The 22,089-nt window shown below is 48.8% G+C and overlaps 1 protein-coding gene across 1 annotated transcript; it reads left to right on the top strand.

Moving 5' to 3' along the window:
* The first annotated feature begins 10,416 nt into the window (after window positions 1-10,416).
* Window positions 10,417-21,097, top strand: Vsig10l2 (V-set and immunoglobulin domain containing 10 like 2). Its single transcript, XM_048340952.1, has 12 exons — window positions 10,417-10,501; window positions 12,273-12,626; window positions 12,829-13,104; window positions 14,652-14,927; window positions 15,498-15,746; window positions 15,822-16,082; window positions 18,477-18,767; window positions 19,212-19,508; window positions 20,145-20,267; window positions 20,510-20,534; window positions 20,642-20,694; window positions 21,000-21,097. Exons 1-12 carry the CDS (start codon window positions 10,417-10,419, stop codon window positions 21,095-21,097), a joined length of 2,388 nt encoding a protein of 795 aa, XP_048196909.1.
* The last annotated feature ends 992 nt before the right edge of the window (window positions 21,098-22,089 follow it).

Here is a 22,089-nt window from a genome sequence, read left to right as displayed (position 1 = left end):
TCTGAGGATCCTGGTTCGAAGCCAGCTCTGAAAGGAAAGTCCATGAGACTCTTATCTCCAGTTAACCACCAGAAAACTGGAAGTGGAGCTGTGGCTCAATGTGGTAGAGTGCTAGCTTTGAGCATACAAACCTCAAGGACGCAACCAACACACACACACACAAAGTGATGATGAGTGTGCCAAACACTGCTCAGTCCACACACAGGGATTGTGCCAGCTTCCTGAAGCACAGGTTACCTGACCCTCACCTGTCCTGGAACGATAAGGATACTGCACATCATCCTAATCACTCGAAGGCAGTGATTTACCTACAAGCAGAGGTCAGACTGCAGCCAGTGTTTGCCTTTCCTGTATCAAAACCACTTAGATCTCAACCTTTCTGTCCAACACCTTCCATCTTGGCAGTCTTCATACCTATGTAACATACCTATGTAACACACATATCTAACATATCTATGGAACTGCATCCAAAATCAACTTAGTTTTATTTTAACTAGTTCAATGTGATAGTGAGAGCTTAGGCATTAAAACAATAAATTAAAAACTTTATCTGTGAGAGCCAGGCACCGATGGCTCATGCCTGTAATCCTAGCTACTCAGGAGGCTGAGAACTGAGAAATGCAGTCAGAGGCCAGCCCAGGCAAGACATTCCATGAGACTCTTATCTCCAGTTAACCACCAAAAAGGTCGGAAATGGAGCTGTGACTTTGAGCACAAAAGCTCACTGATGGCACCCAGGCCCTGAAGAGTTCAAGCCCTAGGATAAGCATAAAATTAAAACAACCCAAAAGCTACCTGTGAATGACCTAACATGCTGTCCGCAGACCCAAGCAATATGGTCTTCAGACTGGTAGCATCCAGGATCGATCAGGTGGAAACTCAGAAATGCAGACTCTCTGCCTCAGCACCAGCCTCCTGAATCTGGAACTCTGGGGGTAGCACCTAGCCATCTTTTCTCAGACCCTCCAGGAGATCTTCATGACTGTTGAGAACCACTTAGCTAGAGTATGGACCACTCCAGAGTGTCCTGGTTGTGTCATCTCTGTATCTCAGCCCATCTAGCCATGTCTGCTTACCCAACCTTGGGGATCTGTCAAAGCTTTTCGCCCCTGCCTGGATTGTACTTTCCTCCTCTTTCCATGGGTTCGTGATGTAGACAAGCACACCTTTTCCTTGACATTAACACGGAAGGTGCAAAAGACTTGTTTTTCTGACTCTGAATTAAAAAGTGATGAGACAACCTAGTGAGCAAGCGAGCTCTCCTCTTCTTAGAATTTCAGTGTCCAGAATTTTCTATAAGGATGCAATCATTCCACAGCGGAGAGAGAATTCTCCATAGGTTTCATTTTTTTCTCTCTCCTCCCTCTCCCCCCTTTCTTCCTTCCTTCCTTCCTTTCTCTCTCTCTCTCAATCTCTCTCTCTCTCTCTCTCCTTCCTTCCTTCCTTTCATTTAAAAAAATTTGGGTTTTTTTTTTTTTGGTGATCATGGACTTGAACTCAGGGCCTGGATGCTGTCCCTGAGCTTTTGTGCTCATGGCTAGTGCCCTTCCACTTTGAGCCACAGAGCCACTTCTGGCTTTTATATATATGTGGTGCTGGGGAATCGAACTCAGGGCTTCATATATACGAGGCAAGCGCTCTACCACTAGGCCATATTCTCTGGGGGCAATGCACTTTTGCATACTGCTTTGCTTTGCCAAGTTCCTTTTAAGTTGGTGTCCTTATTCCTATGTGACACCCCAATAGCCAGAGACATTTTCAACAATGTTAGAAGGCAAAGGGGGGAGGGCCAACGTCTACCATCTTGTAACAGCACAGCTCAGAATGTCTGTCCTTGCATAAACAAGCCATTGGTTAGAAACTATCGGGAAGCCCCTTCATTTGGAAGAGAGCCCACTGTTCTTTTCAGTATTTGAGCTTTAGTGATTCTATAGCTCCAGGAAGGATGGCATTGTGGAGGCCAAGGGCATGCACTTTATTTTTATTACATATAGACATTTCCTCATGAACAGAGCACTGAAAGAAAGAAGTCACAGCTGAGTTCGGAGATGGGAGACATTTCTGGTATAGGAAATGTCCTCTGAAGGAGGCTTGAAGGCCAGAGAGAAAAGATCTAGCCCAAGAAGTTGAGCAGAGCAATGGCCCTTGAAGAATCTTCTCATCACTGCCTGCCCCTTCCCTCAGCTTGGGAATCCACCCTGGCTGGCTGAAGCCCCTCTCAATTCTGACTCAGAACAATCTCCTCTTTGATTGCAGACTCCTCCCACTGCCTAGTGGGTCATCTGCACCTAATCAGAAGGAGCCGGGGGCCAGAGGGATGATAAACAGGGCTTCTCATTTCAATAAAATTTGTGCAGAATATTGGAAACAGCTGTGGGCCTCAGCTGGCTTTGCTGGAGCCTGGGGGGGCCTCGTGTTTTGGGGAGGTGAGCTGAGATGGGGGAACTGCAGAGTTTCAGCCTGTTTAAAGGGTGCCTAAGCACCTGAGTCTGACAAAGCTAATACGCTTAGGTCCCCACCCACTCCTGCCCGGAGATTAGGCCCTAAGGAGGATGGAACACACTCCCAAATCAGAACAACTCCGGTTGCTGCCTGCCAAGTGTGGATTACCAAGCAGGCATTTATTTCCATTTACTATCAGTTATTTTACAGATGCCATATAGCTTTCTCTAAGTTGTTTTTCTCACCTAACAAAGCATCATGAAAATCCCTTCAATTTATCCTTTTATGCAACGTTATATACATGATGTAAATTTTATCATCTTCAGATGTGTGTGTGTGCATGCGTGTGTGTGCATGTGCGCCTGCGCACATGTGTGAATTGGTATTGGGGCTCAAACTCATGACCTCTCACTCTTGCTTAGCTTTTGCACTCTAGGCTTGTGCCATACCACTTGAGCCACAGCACCACTTCCAGTTTTTGAATACTTAATTGGAGAGTCTCACAGACTTTCCTGCCCGGGCTGGCTTCAAACTGCAATCCTTAGATCTCAGCCTCCTCAGTAGCTGGGATTACAGGCATGAGCCACCGGTGCTGGCTTAATGATGATGATGATTATTATTATTATTATTTCATGGGCCTTGAATTCAGGTTCTGGGTGCTATCCCTGAGCTCTTCAGCTGAAGGCTAGCACTCTACTGCTTTGAGCTACAGCACCACGTCCAATTTTCTGGTGATTAATTGGAGATAAGTGTCTCATGGACTTTCCTTTGAATAGAGATCCTCAGATCTCAGCTACTAAGTAGCTAGGATTACAGGCGTAAGCCATGGGTGCCTGGCAATGCCTATTCTTAACTACCAGATTTTTTTCCCTGAAGTATAGTTCCCAGAAACTACAAAGGTCAAAGAGATGCATGTTTTTAGTTTTTGTGTATTTTATCAGGTACATTTTTTCAGAAGTCTATGATAATACACCTATCAAGAATACTGTTTCTCTTGGGCTGGGGATATAGCCTAGTGGCAAGAGTGCCTGCCTCAGATACACGAGGCCCTAGGTTCGATTCCCCAGCACCACATATACAGAAAACAGCCAGAAGCGGCGCTGTGGCTCAAGTGGCAGAGTGCTAGCCTTGAGCAGGAAGAAGCCAGGGACAGTGCTCAGGCCCTGAGTCCAAGGCCCAGGACTGGCCAAAAAAAAAAAAAAAAGAATACTGTTTCTCCTTTAATTTTCCCACCACTAGATATGATTATTCTTTTCTAGTCTCACTGTTCTGATAAGTGCCAAGTACTATCATATTATTATTATTATTATTATTATTATTATTATTATTATTATTATTGGTCATGGGGCTTGAACTCTGGGCCTATGAACTATGCCTGAGCTCTTCAGCTCAAGGCTAGCACTCTACCACTTGAGCCACAGAGCCACTTCGGTTTTCTAGTGGTTAATTGGAGACAAGAATCTCTTGGATTTCCCTGCCTGGGCTGGCTTTGAACCTTGATCCTCAGAGCTCAGCCTCCTGAGTAGCTAGGATTACAGGCATGAGTCACCGGCGCCTGGCTATCTCATTATTTTAAATTTGCATTTCCTGAGCTATTCATGAGACTGAAGCATCTTTCCATAAGTTCATTGTTGATTTGGATTTTCTCTTCTATAAGTTACTTGTTGATATATTTTGCCCATTTATCTAATAGTCTCTTTCATATTGGTGGGTAAGGACCTCTTTGTGTATTTTAGATGTTAACTGTTTATTAATGTTAACCCTTCAAAACAAGCCAAATTAGACCAAGATGAGAGGTCCTAGCCCATACCCACCTGTATGTCTTTTCAGGAACCAATCACGGCCAGAGGTTAGACAGTTATATTCAATGAGCACCTACTCTGAGCTCAGTGTTGTTCTTTCCAATAACCACAGAATTAGAAGGCCAGAACTTCTGTTCATACAGGGATGATATCTCCAAATTCCTTGTTCTCAACTCCAACCTCATATTCAGTATATTCAGCTTTTTAAAAAATCTTTATAATAATGGACGAAAAGCCCATTTCTGCCTTGTTAGCTACTCCCTGTTGGGAGCAGACAACAAGGACCACTAGAGGGAGGCCACAGGCTAGAAAGGAAGGCTGGGCCCAAGGCTAGGCCTGCTCCTGACTGCTAACATCGATGTGCTCCCTTTAAGCAGCACCCCAGCAGCACCCCTACATCGAGGTTGCAGCAGGCCCATCCCTAATGAGCAGCTACATCCAGTTTGAAGTTGTTTTTCAACACTTCCAGCTTCATATCCAGCCTCTATACCCCACCTCCTCTCTACCCCTGCCCCCTGGACACCCCAGCACTGCTGGAACGAGCCCCATTCTTCACAGGTCTGGGCACATGAGTCCTTCCTTCTCACACCAACACACCAGAAGAGGTTAAACGGAGCCCTTCCTTAGGCACCCGGAACTCTCCCTTTGTTTCTCCAGCCCTAGCATGGGGCCAGCAGATATGACCTTCATATACCTTCTCATTTCCTTGTCACCTACTTAATAACCTTATTCTTAGGTATCCATTTTGAATCTTAACTTCTCTGTTTCTGCTCATGCACGGTTTCTGTCTCCCGGCAGGATCCTGACTGGCACAGGTAATGAGGAATGAGAGTTTCCTAGGGGCTGAAGGCTGCTTCTCTTGGCTGCCCTGCAATGGAGCTCCCCTCCCTCCTCCATTCCCAGAATTATTTGGCTGCTGGTTGTCAAGGAGACTGCTGACGATTTCCAGTTGCCAAGTCTTCTCCTGGAGCTCTGCAGAGACATTCTGGGAACTCCCGGCTCCTTCCTGAACCCTAGCCAGGGAACTTGCAGCATCAAGCCAGGTTGGGGTGGAGGACTTCGGGAGTGGGGAGAGGGAAGCCAACCCAGCTTGAAGATGAAGAGAGACTGGAGATTTCTCGGGACCCTTCGCTTCCCCTTCAGACGTTGGCTGCCTAGCTTACCTTCAAAGGGGAATAAGAGCCAGCCATGCCAGCCTTCCTCTGTGTCCAGCCCTGTCCAGATCCTTACCTATTGGATCCAGCCAGTATCCATCCAGGGCCTTGTAGCTAGCCTTCAGCCATAGAAAAGCATTCCCATATGTACTGTTACTTCAAGCCTCGTGGAAGCCCTGTTGCTAGGTGGGGCCAATGCAAAGGAGAAGCCTGCTTGCTGAAGGTCCTGGTAGCCTTTAGTGGGCTAGGAAGGGACCTCAGCTCAACTCAAGCAATGTTCAACACATACCAAGAGTGAGTGTTAGAGCCCAGCCACTAATCTATTTCATAGGACCAGCCATGCTGATAATGATAATAACAATAGAAGTGTAATGGATATGCATCTTACTCCACAAACTTAATGTGTCCCCAAAGAAAATATATTCCTTTATTTCATTAAACCAAGAGTTTATTCCAGGGGTGAGCGGCATGGCTCAACTTACAGAATGTCTGCTTAGCAGGTAAAGAGCTCTGAGTTCTAATCAAAGTACTAGCAAAAATAAAAATCGATTCCATGGAGCTCCTGCTCCTTTCTAGATCCACATTAATTCAGTGAGCTTATTGCTATGATGATTCTGTGACAGTATTAGATCGGTCTTTTCTATTTATTCACTTATTGTGTGTGTGCATGTGCACACATGCACGCAAGCGAGTTCTGAAACTGGGGCTTGAACTCAGGGCTTGGATGCTGTCCCCTAGCTCTTTCACTCAAGGCTGGTGCTCTACCACCTGAGCCATAACTCCACTTCTAGCTTATTAGTGGTTAATTGGAGATGAACCATTTAGAGCCATGATCCTCAGATCTCAGCCTCCTGAGTAGCTAGGATTACAGGGCATGTGCCACCAGCGCCTAGCTTTGATTTTCTTTTTTGCAGAAGTATTTTAGGGTAAACTAAAGACATCATCAGATCTCATCACTAAACATGTTGGTATTCATGAAAAGAATAAAAACACTGCTGGGTACTGGTGTGCTCACGCCTGTAATCCTCCTAGCTACTCAGAAAGTTGGGAGGATCACAGTTTGAAGTCAGCCAGGGCAGAAAAGTCTGTGAGACTCCAAATAACCAGTAACAAAAAAGCTGGAAGTGGAGGAGTGGTTCAAATGGTAGAGCATCTGTCTCGAGTGATAAAGCCAAGCAAGAATACAAGGCCTTGAGAGCAAACTCTAGTATAGGCACACATGCATACTCATGCATGCACACATACATGGAGTAGAAACATTATATAATTATAAAACTATTATTTCACATGACAAAATGAATTTTCTGATATTGTCTAACAGACAATTAGACTAATGTGTCAAGGAAAAATGTCAAGACTCAAGAGTGTATAATTTTCAGTGTCACTCCGCTATAGGCACAGAGCCCGGACATAAACCTGAATGTGACCCCCAGGCCTCCTCTCTCGCTGCTCTGCACAGTGTCCTTTCTTACCCACAGCCCCAACACTCTCAGGGGTGGAGGTGCATGCAATCACATCGCTAACCAGTTAGGAGAGTGCAGAGAACTGGAAGGTTTTGCCCAAAGTGTCCCACGAAGGGCTGATTGCAACAGAGCTTCTGTTATGGGAGCAGCAAGAGAAGGGAAGCCAGCCTCCTTCCCCACACCCGGAACAGGTTTGCCAGCCCCTCAGTTGCAGTCTGAGCCTCCATCTTCCTCCCTTTCCTTCCTCTCCTGGTCAGTTCATCTCCCTTTCCCAGCCCTCTCCCTCTAGTTCTTCACTTCCTCTCTGGTCTCCAAGGGGTGGTCTACAAAGTGACAACCGGTGACCCTTGCCGGCCCTTATGCCCCCTCCCTCCTTTTGGTCTTTAGCACAGCCAGGGATGTGCTAACATGAGAGCCTTTGACCCATGTGCTTTCCAGCCCTCAGCTTATCTGAGGATGACCCCTGGGTCTGTGGCTGGCCTACAAAAGACAAATGGAAAAGCCATTTACTTCCAGGAGCATCTGCTTCCTCTGCTCCAGGCCAGCTGTCCCCATCCTTCCATCCATTCCGCTTCTCTAAAATCTTTGGATTGCAGAATCAGGATTCCAAATGGTTACAAGAGGCTGGGGAACTAACCTCAAACCCCTAGCACAAAAGAGCAAGCCTGTGGATTGCCACAGAGAGTCAAGGAAGTGAATGTAAGACAAGAAGAGGTACAAGAGTCTCTTGGCAGTGAGGGACGTGAATAGGGAGGCAGCAGTAGGCAACATGGGTGCCTGTGCCAATGCATGGCTACCTCATCAGCTGGAGAGGTGTGTGAAGTACTGCCTCTTCCGAAGGCGAGAAGATCTGCCCAGCCTTCTTTATTGGCCTGAGGGAAAGCCTAAAGAAGCAGTAGAGGAGTATTGCCCTGGGCCATGCACCAGTGGCTCACACCTGTAATCATAGCTACTTAGCAGGCTGAGCTCTGAGGATCACAGTTCAAAGCCAGCCCAGATGGAAAGTTTGTGAGACTCTTATTTGCAATTAGCACCAAAAAGCCAGAAGTGGAGCGGTGGCTTAAGTGGTAGAGCACTAGTCTTGAGCAAAAATGCTTAGGGATAGTGCCCAGGCCCTTAGTCCAAGTACCAGGACAGTAAAAAATGAAAGAAGGAAGAAAAGAATGAAAGAGACAGAAAAAGAAAAGAAATAAAGGAAAAGAAGAGGGAGAGAAAGGAAAAGAAGAAATAGAAAGGCAAAGAAGGAAGGAGGGAGGGAGGAAGAGGGAAGGAAGGAAGGAAGGAAGACAGTGTATTGATATGCAAAAAATGTTAAGATGGATAAACAATATTGGAATACCACACCTAATTGGAAAACAACATTGAGGACTCTTGTCAGAAAAGAAGAGACTGGAGAGTCCCTTGATCAGATGGAGTGTTCCACAGAGTCAGAGAGGATGGAGCCCAACTGAGGAATGGCAAGAACTGAAAAGCAGCATGGAGTATGGGAATTCCAGCCTTCATGAGAATAATGGAGAGGATTTGAGTCTACTTGGGAAATGTGCATGGCAGAACCTTCTCAAGTTGTTGGAAATACCCACTATACCTGTCATTTCTTGCCTTTGGAATCAGCCTAAAAAATAACTTTCCAGGCTCTCAAGCCTACGGACATCCAATCTTGGCACTTATCAGCCTCGATAATCACACGAACCAATTCCTCATAATAAATATCTACCAATTCCTTACAATAAATATCTTTCTAGGGGGTTGAGGGGTGTACATCAGTGATAGAATACTTGACTAGCATGCATGAGGTCCTGGGTCCAATCCCCAGCACCCTCCCCCTCAATAAAAATGTAAATGATAATTTAAAAATAATAAGTGCCTTGATAGATAGATATGTATACAACACACACACACACACACACACACACACACACACACACTATTAGCACTTTTTTTCTCTGGAGAAGACATGAATATATTCTCCTTCCCTGACTCTTCCTTCACTCTAAAACGAAAGGGTAGACTAAGGGACCACACCCACGGCCCTTCTGTGATCCTGATACCCCTAGCTCAGAAAGGAGCTGTGGGGTATGATTCTATGAGCAACCCAGAGTTAACTTCCAGGCCAGCAGAAACCCTTGCTGCAAACCAGAGCATCCTTTAAACATTTCCCAATTCACATTGCCTTCGTTTTGGTGTTCTCTGTGGGGATAGCTGCTGAACACCCTGAGGCAGGCAGGAAGTCCAGCTTCCTCACTCTTGGTCCCTAAAGGGATATCTAATGAGTTCTGAAGACATTCCTAGTTCCCAAACAGCAGGATGGAAAAGAGTGGTCCATACGCACTTGTAGTTAGGATCGTCAATCCGCTCTTCTTTGCTACCTGAAGTCCTACTTCTCAGGGACCAGCTACCATTTAAGGGCAGGATGGAGGCCTTGGCCATGGGTTGCATGAAAGGACAACAGGGTCTGTCCACGGGGCAAGTGAGAGGCCAGCATGTCACAGAGAACACCAAGAGGAGCCTGCCGGTGCTCAGCTCTGACTGTCTAATCCTGGATGAACCTGACACCAGACATCAGATCCCTCTTCTCACCCAGGTCCAGGACACTCACCCTCCCCTCCACCCTGCCACCAGAGGATGGAAAAATCTGACCCTATCTCAGGCTGTCACTCAAAGACAGCTAATATAGCAGGTCATACTAGGAGACAGATGGACAGATAGCATGAGGAGTCAGAGTGTTCTGAACAAGAGATGCTGGGCTCCATTTCGACTTTATTGGCCAGATTATTGGTCAAATTCAGCTAGGAAGACAAATCGTGTACCTACTATATGCTGGACATGTTTCACGTGTGTGTGTGTGTGTGTGTGTGTGTGCATACACATGTGGATTAAATCAAACATGCATATGTATAAATTACACCAAAGCACACACAAATGTAAGGCTTGATAAATTGTTATTCTCTACCATCAAGAAATAGAACATTAGCAAACAACCCCATAATACTAATATCAAAATTTCAGTTAATATTAACAATATTCTATAGCAGTGCCATTAACACATTTATCATGAAGAAACGAGATCTCTAAGAGGTGTGCAAACATCCTGAAGTTTCATGGTTCTTCAGCTATGTTTGCCTCCAAAGCTCCTACCATCCTTCCATCAGGTCCCCATAAAACATGATACAACCCAAGGAAAACGAAGAGTACTTATTGGGTATTGGACCTCAGGCCTCTTTGCTCAGGGACCTTGTGCTGTAGTTGGTTGGACAACTCCTTCCTGTGCAATGACTCTAATTTCACAATATCATTCAAATGTAAATATAGGAAGCTGGTGATCTTCTCCCCTGGGTCTTCCTCCTTCCTAACTCTGCATAGAGTGAATCATCTGGTGAATAATTGATAAGTAATCGGGGCAGCGAGGGTAACAGGAGAGTGGTGGAGGTATCAGGAGGGCCGAGGTTGGCAACCTGAGCAGACCCTCAACCTTCCAGGACCTCTGTGCTCTGGAGAGAGGGGGGCCCGGGAACTAGCCAGGAGCCTTAGGTGGGTGACCATCAGAGAGATGGGATCATGGTGGATCTGTGGGCCCAGCATAGAACATTCAGTCTCCAGCTGCTGCTGCTATACCTTTGCCTTCTGCATCGAGGGGCCTCAGGTAAGTGAAACTCATCCCCTTCCCACCTAGTCCATTCCCTAATTGCATCCCATTATCCTCTTTATCCCTTATGGAGCTTCCTTCTACATTTGCAAGGACACTCAGTGATGTCTAGCTACACCCTTCATCTTCTAGACATTTAACTAGCATGCACTGCTAGAGAGACAGCCCTGTGTATGGCTCGAGGAGACAGAGTTATCCTGAGGGCCATTTGTCAGAGAGAGAGAGGGAGAGTGAGAGAGAGAGAGAGAGAAAGAGAGAGAGAGAGAGAGAGAGAGAGAGAGAGAGAGAGAGAGAGAGAGAGAGAGAAAGTGCTGGCAGCTTGGGCCACAGCAATAACCAGAGGGTTGGAAAGAACCTGTTCTGATCCTGGGTTAAGTATTTTCTTCTAGAGTCATGGAACATTCGAATTCGGTCTCTTTCCGCCAATGCTGTGCCTGTCTTTTTTTTTTTTTTTTTCTGGAGAAGCTGCTGGCATTGAGTTGTCTAAGATTGGAGTAGCCAGGGCTTCAATCCCAGCTCAGTGTGCATTTTGGCAACATAGATTAGTTCCTCAGAGTTGTACTGTATGTCAAGTCGCTTATGAGGTTGTCAGAATTAAGATCAAGAGATTACGGGAAGAGTCCAGTCCAGGTCCTGGCAAGAACAAGGGAGGCATGTGATCAGTGGAGTTGTGAGTTATTCTTGGGCACTGATTGTTCCTCTAGGCACTTTTGTGCATGCCTACTGAGGCCCTCAGTGTCTTACAGGATGTAGGACCTCCCCTCGCTGGCCACTTTCTAAGGGCAGGGACATGGGGTCCCTTGTGCTGAGACTGGATTGGAGGCTAGGCCCCGAGCAGAGAACATGTGCTGAATGACTTGCCCATGAGGACTCCAAACATCTGAGCCCTGTTAGGCCAAGTGCTCTGTGACAGCAAGAGCAGCGTCTCAGTTGTCCCATGGTCCTGGTGCCTGAAAATCCGTCATTTTAATTGACCAATGAAGAATTCTGGGAAGGCTGATAGAGGCTGGCTGTCATAGGACTAGAATAAGATGGGTTCTGGTCCTGGAATTATCTTGGAATCCTTACACGGTGATGTCCAAACCCTGATTTGCCGGTGGCCATGTTCACCTTGTGCATTCCCAGGCTTGTCATTATCGTCTGACTGATCAGGTTGATTTTAGGCTATTTGTGAAAAATACAGATTCTTCTGGGATCTGGTGGCTCACAGCCTGTAATCCTAGCTCCTCGGGAGGCTGAGATCTGAGGATAGCAGTTTGAAAGCCAGTCCAAGCAGGAAAGTCCTCATATGAGACTCTCATCTCCAATAAACTACAAAAAAAAAAAAAAAAAAAAGCCAGAAGTGCAACTATGGCTCAAGTGGGAGAGCACTAGCCTTGAGAGAAAAAAAAAATCTCAGGGGCAGTGCCTAGGACTGGCATACATATATAAAAATACAGATTCTAGGCTCTGACTTGGTCCTCCCTGGGGATTCTGACTCAGCGGTCTGGGTGACCCATGAGATGGTTTGATGAGCCAGGAGGAGTAGAGCTCTCTCCTCCAGGCCATTCTCTGTTCTCTGTGAACCTCTTCTTCAGCACTTCTACACAAGGAACCTCCTAGGCTCCCTGTCCCTTGCTCACCAGAGCCAGAAATGCTCCTGGCGTCTCACTGACAACCCCACCCCTGGCTGCCTGGAATTCTAGAGCAATAAGCAGAGGCTCAAAGGCAATGAGAAGGGCTGAGCTCAGAGCAGCCCAGCCTTCTCTCATGCTCCTTCTCTCCCTAGGCCAGCCCTACTTGACTTCCAAAGATGCCCCCAAGGAAGAGGCTGCGTCCATCCAAGGAGTGCGGGGTGGCTCTGTGGAGCTGGCCTGTGGCTCTGGGCCTTCCTCACTCGTGGTCCTCTGGAGCTTCATCCCCCGGGATTCTGTGGTTCCTCGGCCGGTGGCAGTCACTGATGGAGCCTCGTGGAAGGTGGAGGCTGGGGCTTCCGCTCTGGGGGTTGTGAGTCTGAAGAACAGCAGCTTGGTGCTAGAGGGGCTCCAGGAGGGGGCCCAGGGCCACTTCTTGTGCCAGGCTCTGCACACATCCCCAGGCCAGCTTCATGCCACCTACACCTACCTCACACTGGCTGTGCTGGGTAAGACACCAAATCAGGGAGGCAGCTGACAGCAGCTGATCTGCATGTGCTGGATCTGAGGATCTAAGGCTTTCCTCCAGAGAGTGAGGAAACCTGGTTTTGCAGAGACGGGATGTTCAGGACTGAGTGAGCAAGCAAGCCCTCAGCCAGAGGGGACAGGATCTGCAGTGACAAACCCAAGGCCTTTCCTTCCTCTGCCCAGTGCCCGTGAACAAGCCACAGGTGCGGCTGAGTGACCCGTCCCCAGTGGAAGGCATCTCCGTGGTGGCCACGTGTGTTGTACGTGAGGGCACGGAACCTGTGACTTTTGCTTGGCATCATGAGGCACCCCGAGGCCCTGGGGAGACACTGATAGGGTTCACAGAGCCCCTGCTCTGGCTGGATCCGGTTAAGCGGACACACCTGGGTTGGTATGTGTGCAGTGTTCAGAATGTCGTCAATGCACTGAGCAGCGACGGAGTGTTCCTCGATGTCATGTGTAAGTGGAGCCCAAGGAACTGACACCCTTCCCATTTGTGCATGGGATCCCCAAATTCCTTCACCACAGGAGAGTGCCCCAGCCTTCCAGAATACTCCAGCAGGCAAGAGGCACCAGGTGCAATACCCATTGGAATCAAATATACCAGAATCCTTAACTTCTTTAGGACATGAGCTCTGTGTGTCTGTCAATATCCTTGATTTTACTGGTAATCTCAAGGACGGCCACAGTCAGTCTTTTGTTTGAGCATGGAGGACTGGAAGGGATCAGCTGAACGCTGGGGTCACAGAGGGAGGCCACCTGGGCAGAGAGGGCCTAGAACTAGTGCAAAGGCTGGGACTGAGAGGCCCAAGTGAGAAACTAGAAGAGAAAGATGAAGAGGAAGGTGGTCTAGAACTCACTGTACAAATAGAGTAGCTGCATGTTTGTGTGTCTTTGATGACTCAAAAATACAGCTAATTGAGCTGTGCTCTAAGTGTAAAATGCACACTTGATTTTGAAAACCTAACCAGAAAGAGAAAATACAAAATAGCTTATCAATAGTGTGTGTGTGTGTGTGTGTGTGTGCACATGCTCACGCACAAGTGCATGCCTGGAGCTTAAACTCAGATCCTCACTCTCTAGTTTAGCTTCTTCGTTTGCTCAAGGCTGGTGCTCTACCACTTAAGCTGCACCCACTTCCTGAATTTTGCTGGTTAATTGGAGATGAAGAGTCTCTCAGGTTTGTTGGCCTGGGCTGGCTTCGAACTAGGATCCTTTGATCTTAGCTTCTTAAGTATCTAGGTATGAGCCACCAGCACCCAGCACATTAATAAATTTACCTTAATAATACATTGAAGTAACATTCTGGATAAATGAAATGTCTCAAGAAAGTTAAAAACAGTTGGTATTTTTTGTTGTTTGATTGGATTTGGCTGTATTTCCTAAGATTTGTCTTAGAGAATTTAAAACACTATCTGTAGCTTGCACGGGCTCTGGACTAGTGGTGGTGGTGGTGTGAGGAAGTTGGAGTGAGGAGTCAGGTGAACCAGAGATCTCTCAGGAAGGAGCTTGGAGCAAGAGGAAGGCAGGCAGGGACTTCAGTCTCCTCTGGGCATCAAAGCAAACAAAAGGTGTTGTCTAAGGGCTCACGTCTCAGTACATTGTCCCACTGTCTGTACTTATCAGAGACCAAGAACCCAGGGCCCGAGTAACCTCAGACCTGGGCATGCTGGGAAGGTTGGCCACCCTACCTTTCTTCCTCTGCCTAGCAAGTTCTTGCATGCCTTCTCCATGAGCCCACACAAGCAGTCCGTCGCGGAAGCCCCTAGAGTCGCAGCTTGCTTCCTGAGCCCCGATAGGGTAGGCTCAGCAGCCCCGCCCACCTTGCGTGGCATTGTGCCCACGGCCCCTAGGACTCTCAGTAACTGGGGGACTCACCGTGAGGGCTGATGCAGCTGAGGTGAGTTACCCGCTCCAGGAATGGACGAACAGATTCAGCAATGATGACATGAGTAAGTGAGAGGACAAAGGTCAGGGAAGTGTGATGGGCCTTCCTTGGCCTCCAGATGGTCCAGACAAGCCAGAGATCACTGTGGAGCCCCTGGGATTCACCGAAGAGGGCTTCTGGGCCAGTGAGAGACAGGAGGTGACCCTGAGCTGCATGGCTGCATCCAACCCTCCGAGTCACTACGTGTGGCTCCGTGATGACACTCAGATCCACACTGGGCCCATCTACATCATCGCCAGTGCTAGTCGCACCCACACGGGCATGTACACTTGCCTGGCCCACAACAGCCACCTGGACACCCGCACCCAGACCACCATCCGACTCACCATCTACTGTGAGTGTATGGGTAGGGCCGGGGGTCCCACAGCTGCAGCCTACTCAGGCTTGGACTCTGACAGGCCCCATCATTCTGTCGGAAATGGTGTAAAACTGGCAGCCGTGTCAGGGGTGGGAGGGTGCATCAGGAGAGCCAGGTGAACTTGTGGGGCTGAGGGGTGGAGGGTTCACATGCAGCCTTGGTGAAACCCTTTGTGGGAAGTCCTTGACCTTAAATGATCTCCCCCTCCCCCAAATAGTTATTCCTATGGCTCAGAGGCCTGACATGAGGCACAGAGAAGGGTAGACTGATGACCCTGAGGCTGAGGGAGAATGGGAGGTGGACTATCCACGAGGGCCAACTGATGTTCATCAGGAGCTTGGACTCCTGCCCGTCCTTCTCCTCTTGCTCCTTTCCATCCTCTCAGAGAAATCCAGTCTTCCTCCACTTGTCCAGCCTTCTCCACTTCTCCCAGCCTCCCTCCCCTTTGACATCCAGACCGTCAAGCCCCTACCTGGCCCAGGCCTGCAGGGCACTGGCTGTGATTCTAGCCCCTCCTCTCCCATCCTCCACCCCCTTCCCCTCCAGATCCCCCTGAGAGGCAGCCCTCCTGTACTGTGCTTCCCACACCTGGGGCTGTGGCTTTGCTCTGCGCCTGGCCTGGGGGGCTTCCAACTGCCCAGCTGCAGTGGGAAGGGCCCCAGGGGACTGGCCCTACTGCCCCCAGCAATGTCACCTGGAGTCAAGCAGCTGCTGGGCTCCCCAACAACAGTGTCTTCACCTGCACTGGCCAGCACCCATCCCTGCTACTGCCAGCCTTCTGCAGAATCACACTCTGTAAGTCAACAGCCAGGAGCTTGCCAAGCCCCTCTTCTTCCCATAGGCCCTTGCTGAACCACCATCCGTTTCTAGGGGAACCACCCTGGAGCCCTACCTGTAGGACCGCAGCTACAGTGGGTGACCAGTTCATCATGCTGAGCTGTGAGTGGGCTGGAGGCCACCCCCCTGCTGTTCTGAGCTGGCTCGATGGGCAGCAGCAGCCCTTGGGTGGCCCCAGTGATTCGCTGGCAATCCACCTCCTGAAGGCCCAGGGAGGTCTATCTGGCAAAGAGTTCACCTGCCAGGGTTCTCATCCTCTCAGGAGCACTGATCTTCACTGCCGGATCCAGCTGGGTGAGCAGGGGTTAGAGCCTGGTTCTAGGGATGGGGCAGAAGGGGCATGCCCTTAGGAGCCAGGGCATGGACCTAGGGGCAGGGGGAACTGTGTCAGATCGGAAAGGAACTGAGTCATCTCCTGCTAAGGTGTTTGTTCTTCTTGTTTTCTGTGCCTGTCCTGGGGTTTGAACTCAGGGCCTGGGTACTGTCTCTGAGTACATTTGCTCAAGGCTAGCACTCTACTACTTGAGCCACAGCTCCACTTCTGGCTTTTTGGTAGTTAATTGGAGATAAGAGTCTCAAAAACTTTCTTCCCTGGCTTTGAACTGCAATCTTCAGATCTCAGCCTCCTGAGTAGCTAGGATTGCAGGTGTGAGCCACCAGCAATTGGTAGTCTTAAAGATTTTTGATCCATAAAGTAAGAGAGATTGGTCTGGGTTAATCTCCAATAAGAAGATAATGCAAGCTGGATGTGTAATTTTAAATTATCTGGTTGCTACATTAAAAACAAATCAGAGAAAAGAGGTAAAACATTTTAATTCAATACTGAATTAAAATACCTATTTTAAGTATGTATATTATATATTAAAATTAAATTATGTACTTAAAATTAATATATAGTATATATTAAGATATTTTAATTTACACTTAATGATGTATACTTATATATTAAAATATTTAGTTAAAATATATTTTAATTCAATATATTGAATTAAATATGTTCATTTAATTCCAATGTATTCTTTTTTTTTTTTTTTTTTTGCCATTCCTGGGCCTTGGACTCAGGGCCTGAGCACCTTCCCTGGCTTCTTCCCGCTCAAGGCCAGCATTCTGCCACCTGAGCCACAGCGCCCCTTCCGGCCGTTTTCCATATATGTGGTGCTGGGGAATTGAACCGAGAGCTTCATGTGTAGGAGGCAAGCACTCTTGCCACTAGGCTATATTCCCAGCCCAGTTCCAATGTATCCGAATTCCAATATGCAATAATAAAATATTTATGAGCTATTTTTCTTTTTTATCCTCTTTTGAAAATCCAGTGTATTTATAAATAAAACACAACATATAGCTGGGCACTGGTGGCTCACATCTTTACAGAACCTACCTACTCAGAAGGCTGAGATCTGAGGATTGCTGTTCCAGCACAATCCTGGGCAGGAAAGTCCATTAGACTCTTATCTGCAATTAAGCACTAAAAAGGTTGGAGTGGAGTTGTGTCTCAAATGGTGGAGTGCTAGCCGTGAGAAAAAAAAACAAACAAAACAAAAACCCTCACAGCATCCATGTCTTGAGTTCAAGCCCCAGGACTAGCACAAAACAACAACAAAAATCACTAAAAACCGCCAACACAGTTTGGATTGGCTCCATGTCAAGTTCTCCGTGGTCACTTGTGACTGTGGTTTTGGATAGTAGGTGTGAGGATGTAGATTGCATGTTTCAGTTACACCTATTTGCATAAGGGAGGTGCTTCTGCTGCATTCTTTTTTTTTTTTTTTTTGGCCAGTCCTGGGCCTTGGACTCAGGGCCTGAGCACTGTCCCTGGCTTCTTCCCGCTCAAGGCTAGCACTCTGCCACTTGAGCCACAGCGCCGCTTCTGGCCATTTTCTGCATATGTGGTGCTGGGGAATCGAACCTAGGGCCTCGTGTATCCGAGGCAGGCACTCTTGCCACTAGGCTATATCCCCAGCCCCTCTGCTGCATTCTTGACTGACGTTAATCGTTTAGATCTCAAATGTCTCTCTCCCTCCTTCTTTTGTGTGTGGTCTTGTTCCTTCTGCCTTCATACGAGCAGCTACTCACATAGCAACTGAAGACAAAAGAATTAAATGTTAAGAACTGTTCAAATGTGGAAAAAGCAAACACAGAGGTGGGCACATACACCAACTCTCACAAAATGATTTACCTCTTGTTCTCCAGAGGCTTTGTGACTAGCACACTTTGGGGGAAGGTAGTCTCCAAGGAGGTCCTCAATTCAAAACAGTTCCTTTCCTATTACTCAGTTTCAGGACCGGAAATTCCATCATAGGAGATTCATCAACACCTGAGAGTCTGGGGCTTTAATAAGAGTCTGTCCATAAAAACAGAACACCTGCTCTAGTCTAGCACTATGCCTGGAGCCAGGAGGGGGAAGGCAGAAGGGGGAAAGAGGCCCCTTCTAGGTACTGGAGGGGGGGTGTGTAGACAAGTAAAGCAGGACCCCCTCCTTACAAGAATTGAGGCAGGGAGAGGGGGCAGGAAGATGAAGAAGCATTGCTATTGCCAGCAAACCACATGTGAAAGTCACTTGTTATGGACTGAGAGTCTGACAGGAGTGTGGATTGCCCCTCTGTCTCTTCTCTTCTGCTTTCTACCTCAAGCCTTCCAGATAGCTGGGGCCAGTCACTTGTTCCATCCTTGCTTTCTCTGTCCCTGCAGAAGCCCCCCAGCTGGCAGTGGCTGAGTCCCGGGTGTCAGTGTTGGAGGGGGAGGAGGCCTGGCTGGAGTGTACTCTCCGTGGGGGTGTGCCCCCTGCCCAGCTCCTTTGGCAGGCACCTTGGCAACAGCAGGTGGAACAGAGCACTTCCGGATTCATGCTACACTCCAAGAGTGCCCAACTGCGCCTCCAAATCCGAGACGCCGACCCAGCACACCACAAGGGCACCTACCAATGTGTGGCCCACAACGCCGTGGGCAGCAGCAGCCAGGATGTGCTGGTGGACGTTCTGAGTGAGTGCAGGGGGGTGTGCTTGCGTGACAAGGAGGGTGGGACTGGGTACTCCCAGTCCTTTGTAGAAAGCCCTAGAAAATTCCTTGCTCTAAACTTTGGACACCCTGGCTTTTGGACACTCAGGCTTCAAGAAGATGCCCCTTTCCCCTTGCCCAGCACAATCCTGGTGGGCTAGGTGGAGCATGAATCAGATGCAGATTCCTGGGTGGGCTCAATGAGCTTGAAGCTCATGCTGTCCTCAATACAGGCCCGCGGAAGTCCATGCAATGTGAACCATTTCCTTGTCCCCGTTTCATGGAGGAAGTGGACTTGGTAGATTTGTACAGGAGTGCAGACCCTGATCAAGCACATCCCCACTCGAGAGCATCTTCCACACTGTAGGTGGTCTCTCCACAGGAGCCGATGCGGCTGGTTGTGTGTCCCCAACCCTCTCTCACCTGCAGGGTATCCGGCTCCTCCCAACGTTACCATCAGCCGCCTGATGTACAGGCGGCACCGGAGAGAGGTGCAGCTGCACTGGGCCACCCAGGGCCCAGGGAACCTGACTGGCTTTCTGGTGCAGCGGAGGGCCAGTGTCCCCAGCCCAGGACTGGGGGCTTGGGAGACGGCAGCCAGAGACATTGAGCCAGAGAGCAGGGACTGGCTTTTGGGAGGCTTGGACCCAGGGGTCCTTTATGCCTTCCGAATCCTGGCTCTGAATCACCGGACCGCAGGACATCCCTCCGAGGTGAAGACACCAGGTGCTGGGCTGGTAGCAGGGAGGGACTCACCTTTCCTCCACCTCAAAGCTGGACTGTCTTCCTCCCCACCCTGCTCCATACCCCCCTCCAATCCTTTCCTTCCTTCTTGCTGGGTTCCCTAGCCCCCGTCTGTCCTGTATTCTACCCTCTCCTTGAGGGTGCTTGGGTAGGATCTATTGCTCTCTCCAATCCTGCCTTGGCAGTTCAAGAGGCTCTAGGGGCAGAACCTCAACCCAACTTGAATCAGAAGAAACATGGGAGAGGGAGCAAGGTACTGGTGGTTTTCTTATGGAGAGGAACCCCACTCTGTGCCTCAGTCACACCTCCTGGGGTGCAGAGGACTCTGTTTCCTGTTGATCTCTCTCTGTTCTGGGAAACTCTGACTTTATGGCCAGGCTGCCAAGACAAGCAGCCTTGTGCGTTCTGAGCCAAAAACGGGGGATTTGGCTGAGCACTCAAATGATCGGGAGCACCAGGCAGCTGGAATACCTCTCCCCTTAGGGAGGAGCGGATTGCCAGGTTCTCTGGGGCCCCCAGCAACCGGCAGACAAGCTGACCAGGACCCCCCTCCCCCACTCCTTCAGCCTGTGTGGCTGGAAACCCTGCAACCCATGCTCTGCTCCCCCCTTTCCCCAGCGGACCCCCCCTTCAGTGCCTATCCAGCAGTGTTGGGTGCAGCAGGTACCGGCATGGTGGTGGCCACCGTGGCTTCTCTGCTAGTGTTCCAGTACGCCGCCCGGCACCCGCACACTTTCCCCTGTGAGTCTGAAAACGTGCTAGACACACCCCTCAAGAAGAAAGTAGGTTCTTCCTTTGCTAGGCCCCTCTCCCCATGATGCTGCCTTCTGGGCCTCTAGGCCCCATCTTCAGGCTCTGGGCCCATCTCCTTCCAGCTCCAGGAATGGAGATTGCAGGGAGGAAAGCAGGGGGTGAGGGGGTGGGGTTAGATTCTCATGAGACTCACATCAAGTCAAGTAATCCTTCTCCTTTTCTTCCTGCAGGTCTCCGGCAGCTGCTTACTCCCGTGTGAGTCTGGGGCCCTGGTCACTCTAGGGAAGGACTTTGGCCTCATCACAAAGGAAGGCCAGGAAAACACACTTGCCACCAAGTTTCTTCTTGTCCTTTCTCCACAGGGAGCACAGGGACCAACAGAGAGACTCGGGAGAAGACCCAGAGACACAGGCAGGTATGCACAATTTTATACTAAAGATTATCTAGAAGAATAAAAAATTAAAAAAAGGAATAACCAACCCTTGGGGGTTGGAGGTATGGCTCAGGTGATGAAGCACCAGCCAGAGAGTAAAAGCATCAGATTACTGAGTTCAAGTCCTGGTCTTGGACCAAAAAGAAGAAGAAAAATAAAAAGATTACCCAGGTCAGCTGATTTGCATTCACAGGCTGTTTGGACTGATTGGTTCTCTGACAAAAATCTGTCCTGCCACCCCTTATCAAGGCATCTCTCTCTTCTCTGTCCATCTACACTCTCTGTAGGTTTGGAGACACCAGTCACCTCTTCAAGTTTGTGTCCTGGACAAGAAGCCACTGATGCTCCAGTCAATGTCACCATCACAGTGACTGCAACACCATGAAGAAGATACGAGCAGGCTCAGGGAGATGGAAAGGTCCAGGCACTTTGGTCTTAAAGACCTTGGTCTTAAATAGTAGACTTTTTTCTTTTTGTTGTCAGTCGTGATGCTTGACTTCTGGGCCTGGGCGCTGTCCCTGAGCTCTTCAGCTAAAGGCTAGCGCTCTACCACTCAAGTCACAGCGCCACTTCCGGTTTTCTGGTGGTTAATTGGAGGTAAGAATTTCATGGAGTTTCCTACCTTGGCTGGCTCTGAACCATGATCCTCAGCTCTCAGCCTCCTGACTAGCTAGGATTACAGGCGTGAGCCACAGGCACCCGGCTGGAGCAGACTCATTTAATACTGGATTCTACAGTCTCAGGGCCCCAAGTATCTTGGTCATAGGGGAAGATCTGGCCTAGCTACAGAAGTATGAGCAAGTAAGCTGCTTCCAGGAAAAGCAACAACAACAAAACTCCAGAAAGACTGCGGATTGAGCAGCTGCTAAATAAATTACACCTAATGTTCTTACTAATTGAGGGTTATTTCAGTTGCATCTTATTCAGAGAGAGGCTAATTGCAGTGCCCACGTTTAGCAAGGGGAAGCTGGATGCACGGGTGTGTTGCCTTTGTTCAAGTGCAGTTAGAAGCATCGCTGACCTGCAAGTGGTCAGACTCCAGGGGTCTGTGCCAGCAGGACACAAAGGTGTTCCAGAAACAGCATCCAGCCGCCGGGCCTCGGGGAGCTGGCTGACAGAGGGGAGAGGCTGTTCCAAAGTCACACTTTGTCAGCTGCCAACATGAGTCACCGGCTCCAAGTGTGTGTGTGTATGTGTGTGTGTCTGAAATGAGAGTGAAACACAAATGAACGCTTGTTCAGCTGACTTCGAGGAGTCAGGGCTCAGAGCGGCCTCCGCAGGGACTCAGATGAGAAGAAACAGCCAGCCAGTCAAGGGATGATGTGCCAGCAATAAGGAAAGTGGCGCCTGACAGGAGACAGAAAATGGAGAGGAACT

This window comes from Perognathus longimembris, chromosome 3, assembly GCF_023159225.1.
Source record: "Perognathus longimembris pacificus isolate PPM17 chromosome 3, ASM2315922v1, whole genome shotgun sequence".
In the NCBI taxonomy this organism is placed as follows: Eukaryota; Metazoa; Chordata; class Mammalia; order Rodentia; family Heteromyidae; genus Perognathus; species Perognathus longimembris.
The sequence above is the reverse complement of the archived record's forward strand: the minus strand, read 5'-3'. Positions and strand labels throughout refer to the sequence as shown.

Coding starts and splice junctions, on each gene's coding strand:
- Vsig10l2 (XM_048340952.1), top strand. CDS start 10,417: ATGGTGGATCTGTGGGCCCAGCATAGAACATTCAGTCTCCAGCTGCTG. Junction 16,083..18,476: donor TCACTGCCGGATCCAGCTGG/GTGAGCAGGGGT, acceptor CTGTCCCTGCAG/AAGCCCCCCAGCTGGCAGTG. Junction 19,509..20,144: donor CTCCGAGGTGAAGACACCAG/GTGCTGGGCTGG, acceptor CCCTTTCCCCAG/CGGACCCCCCCTTCAGTGCC.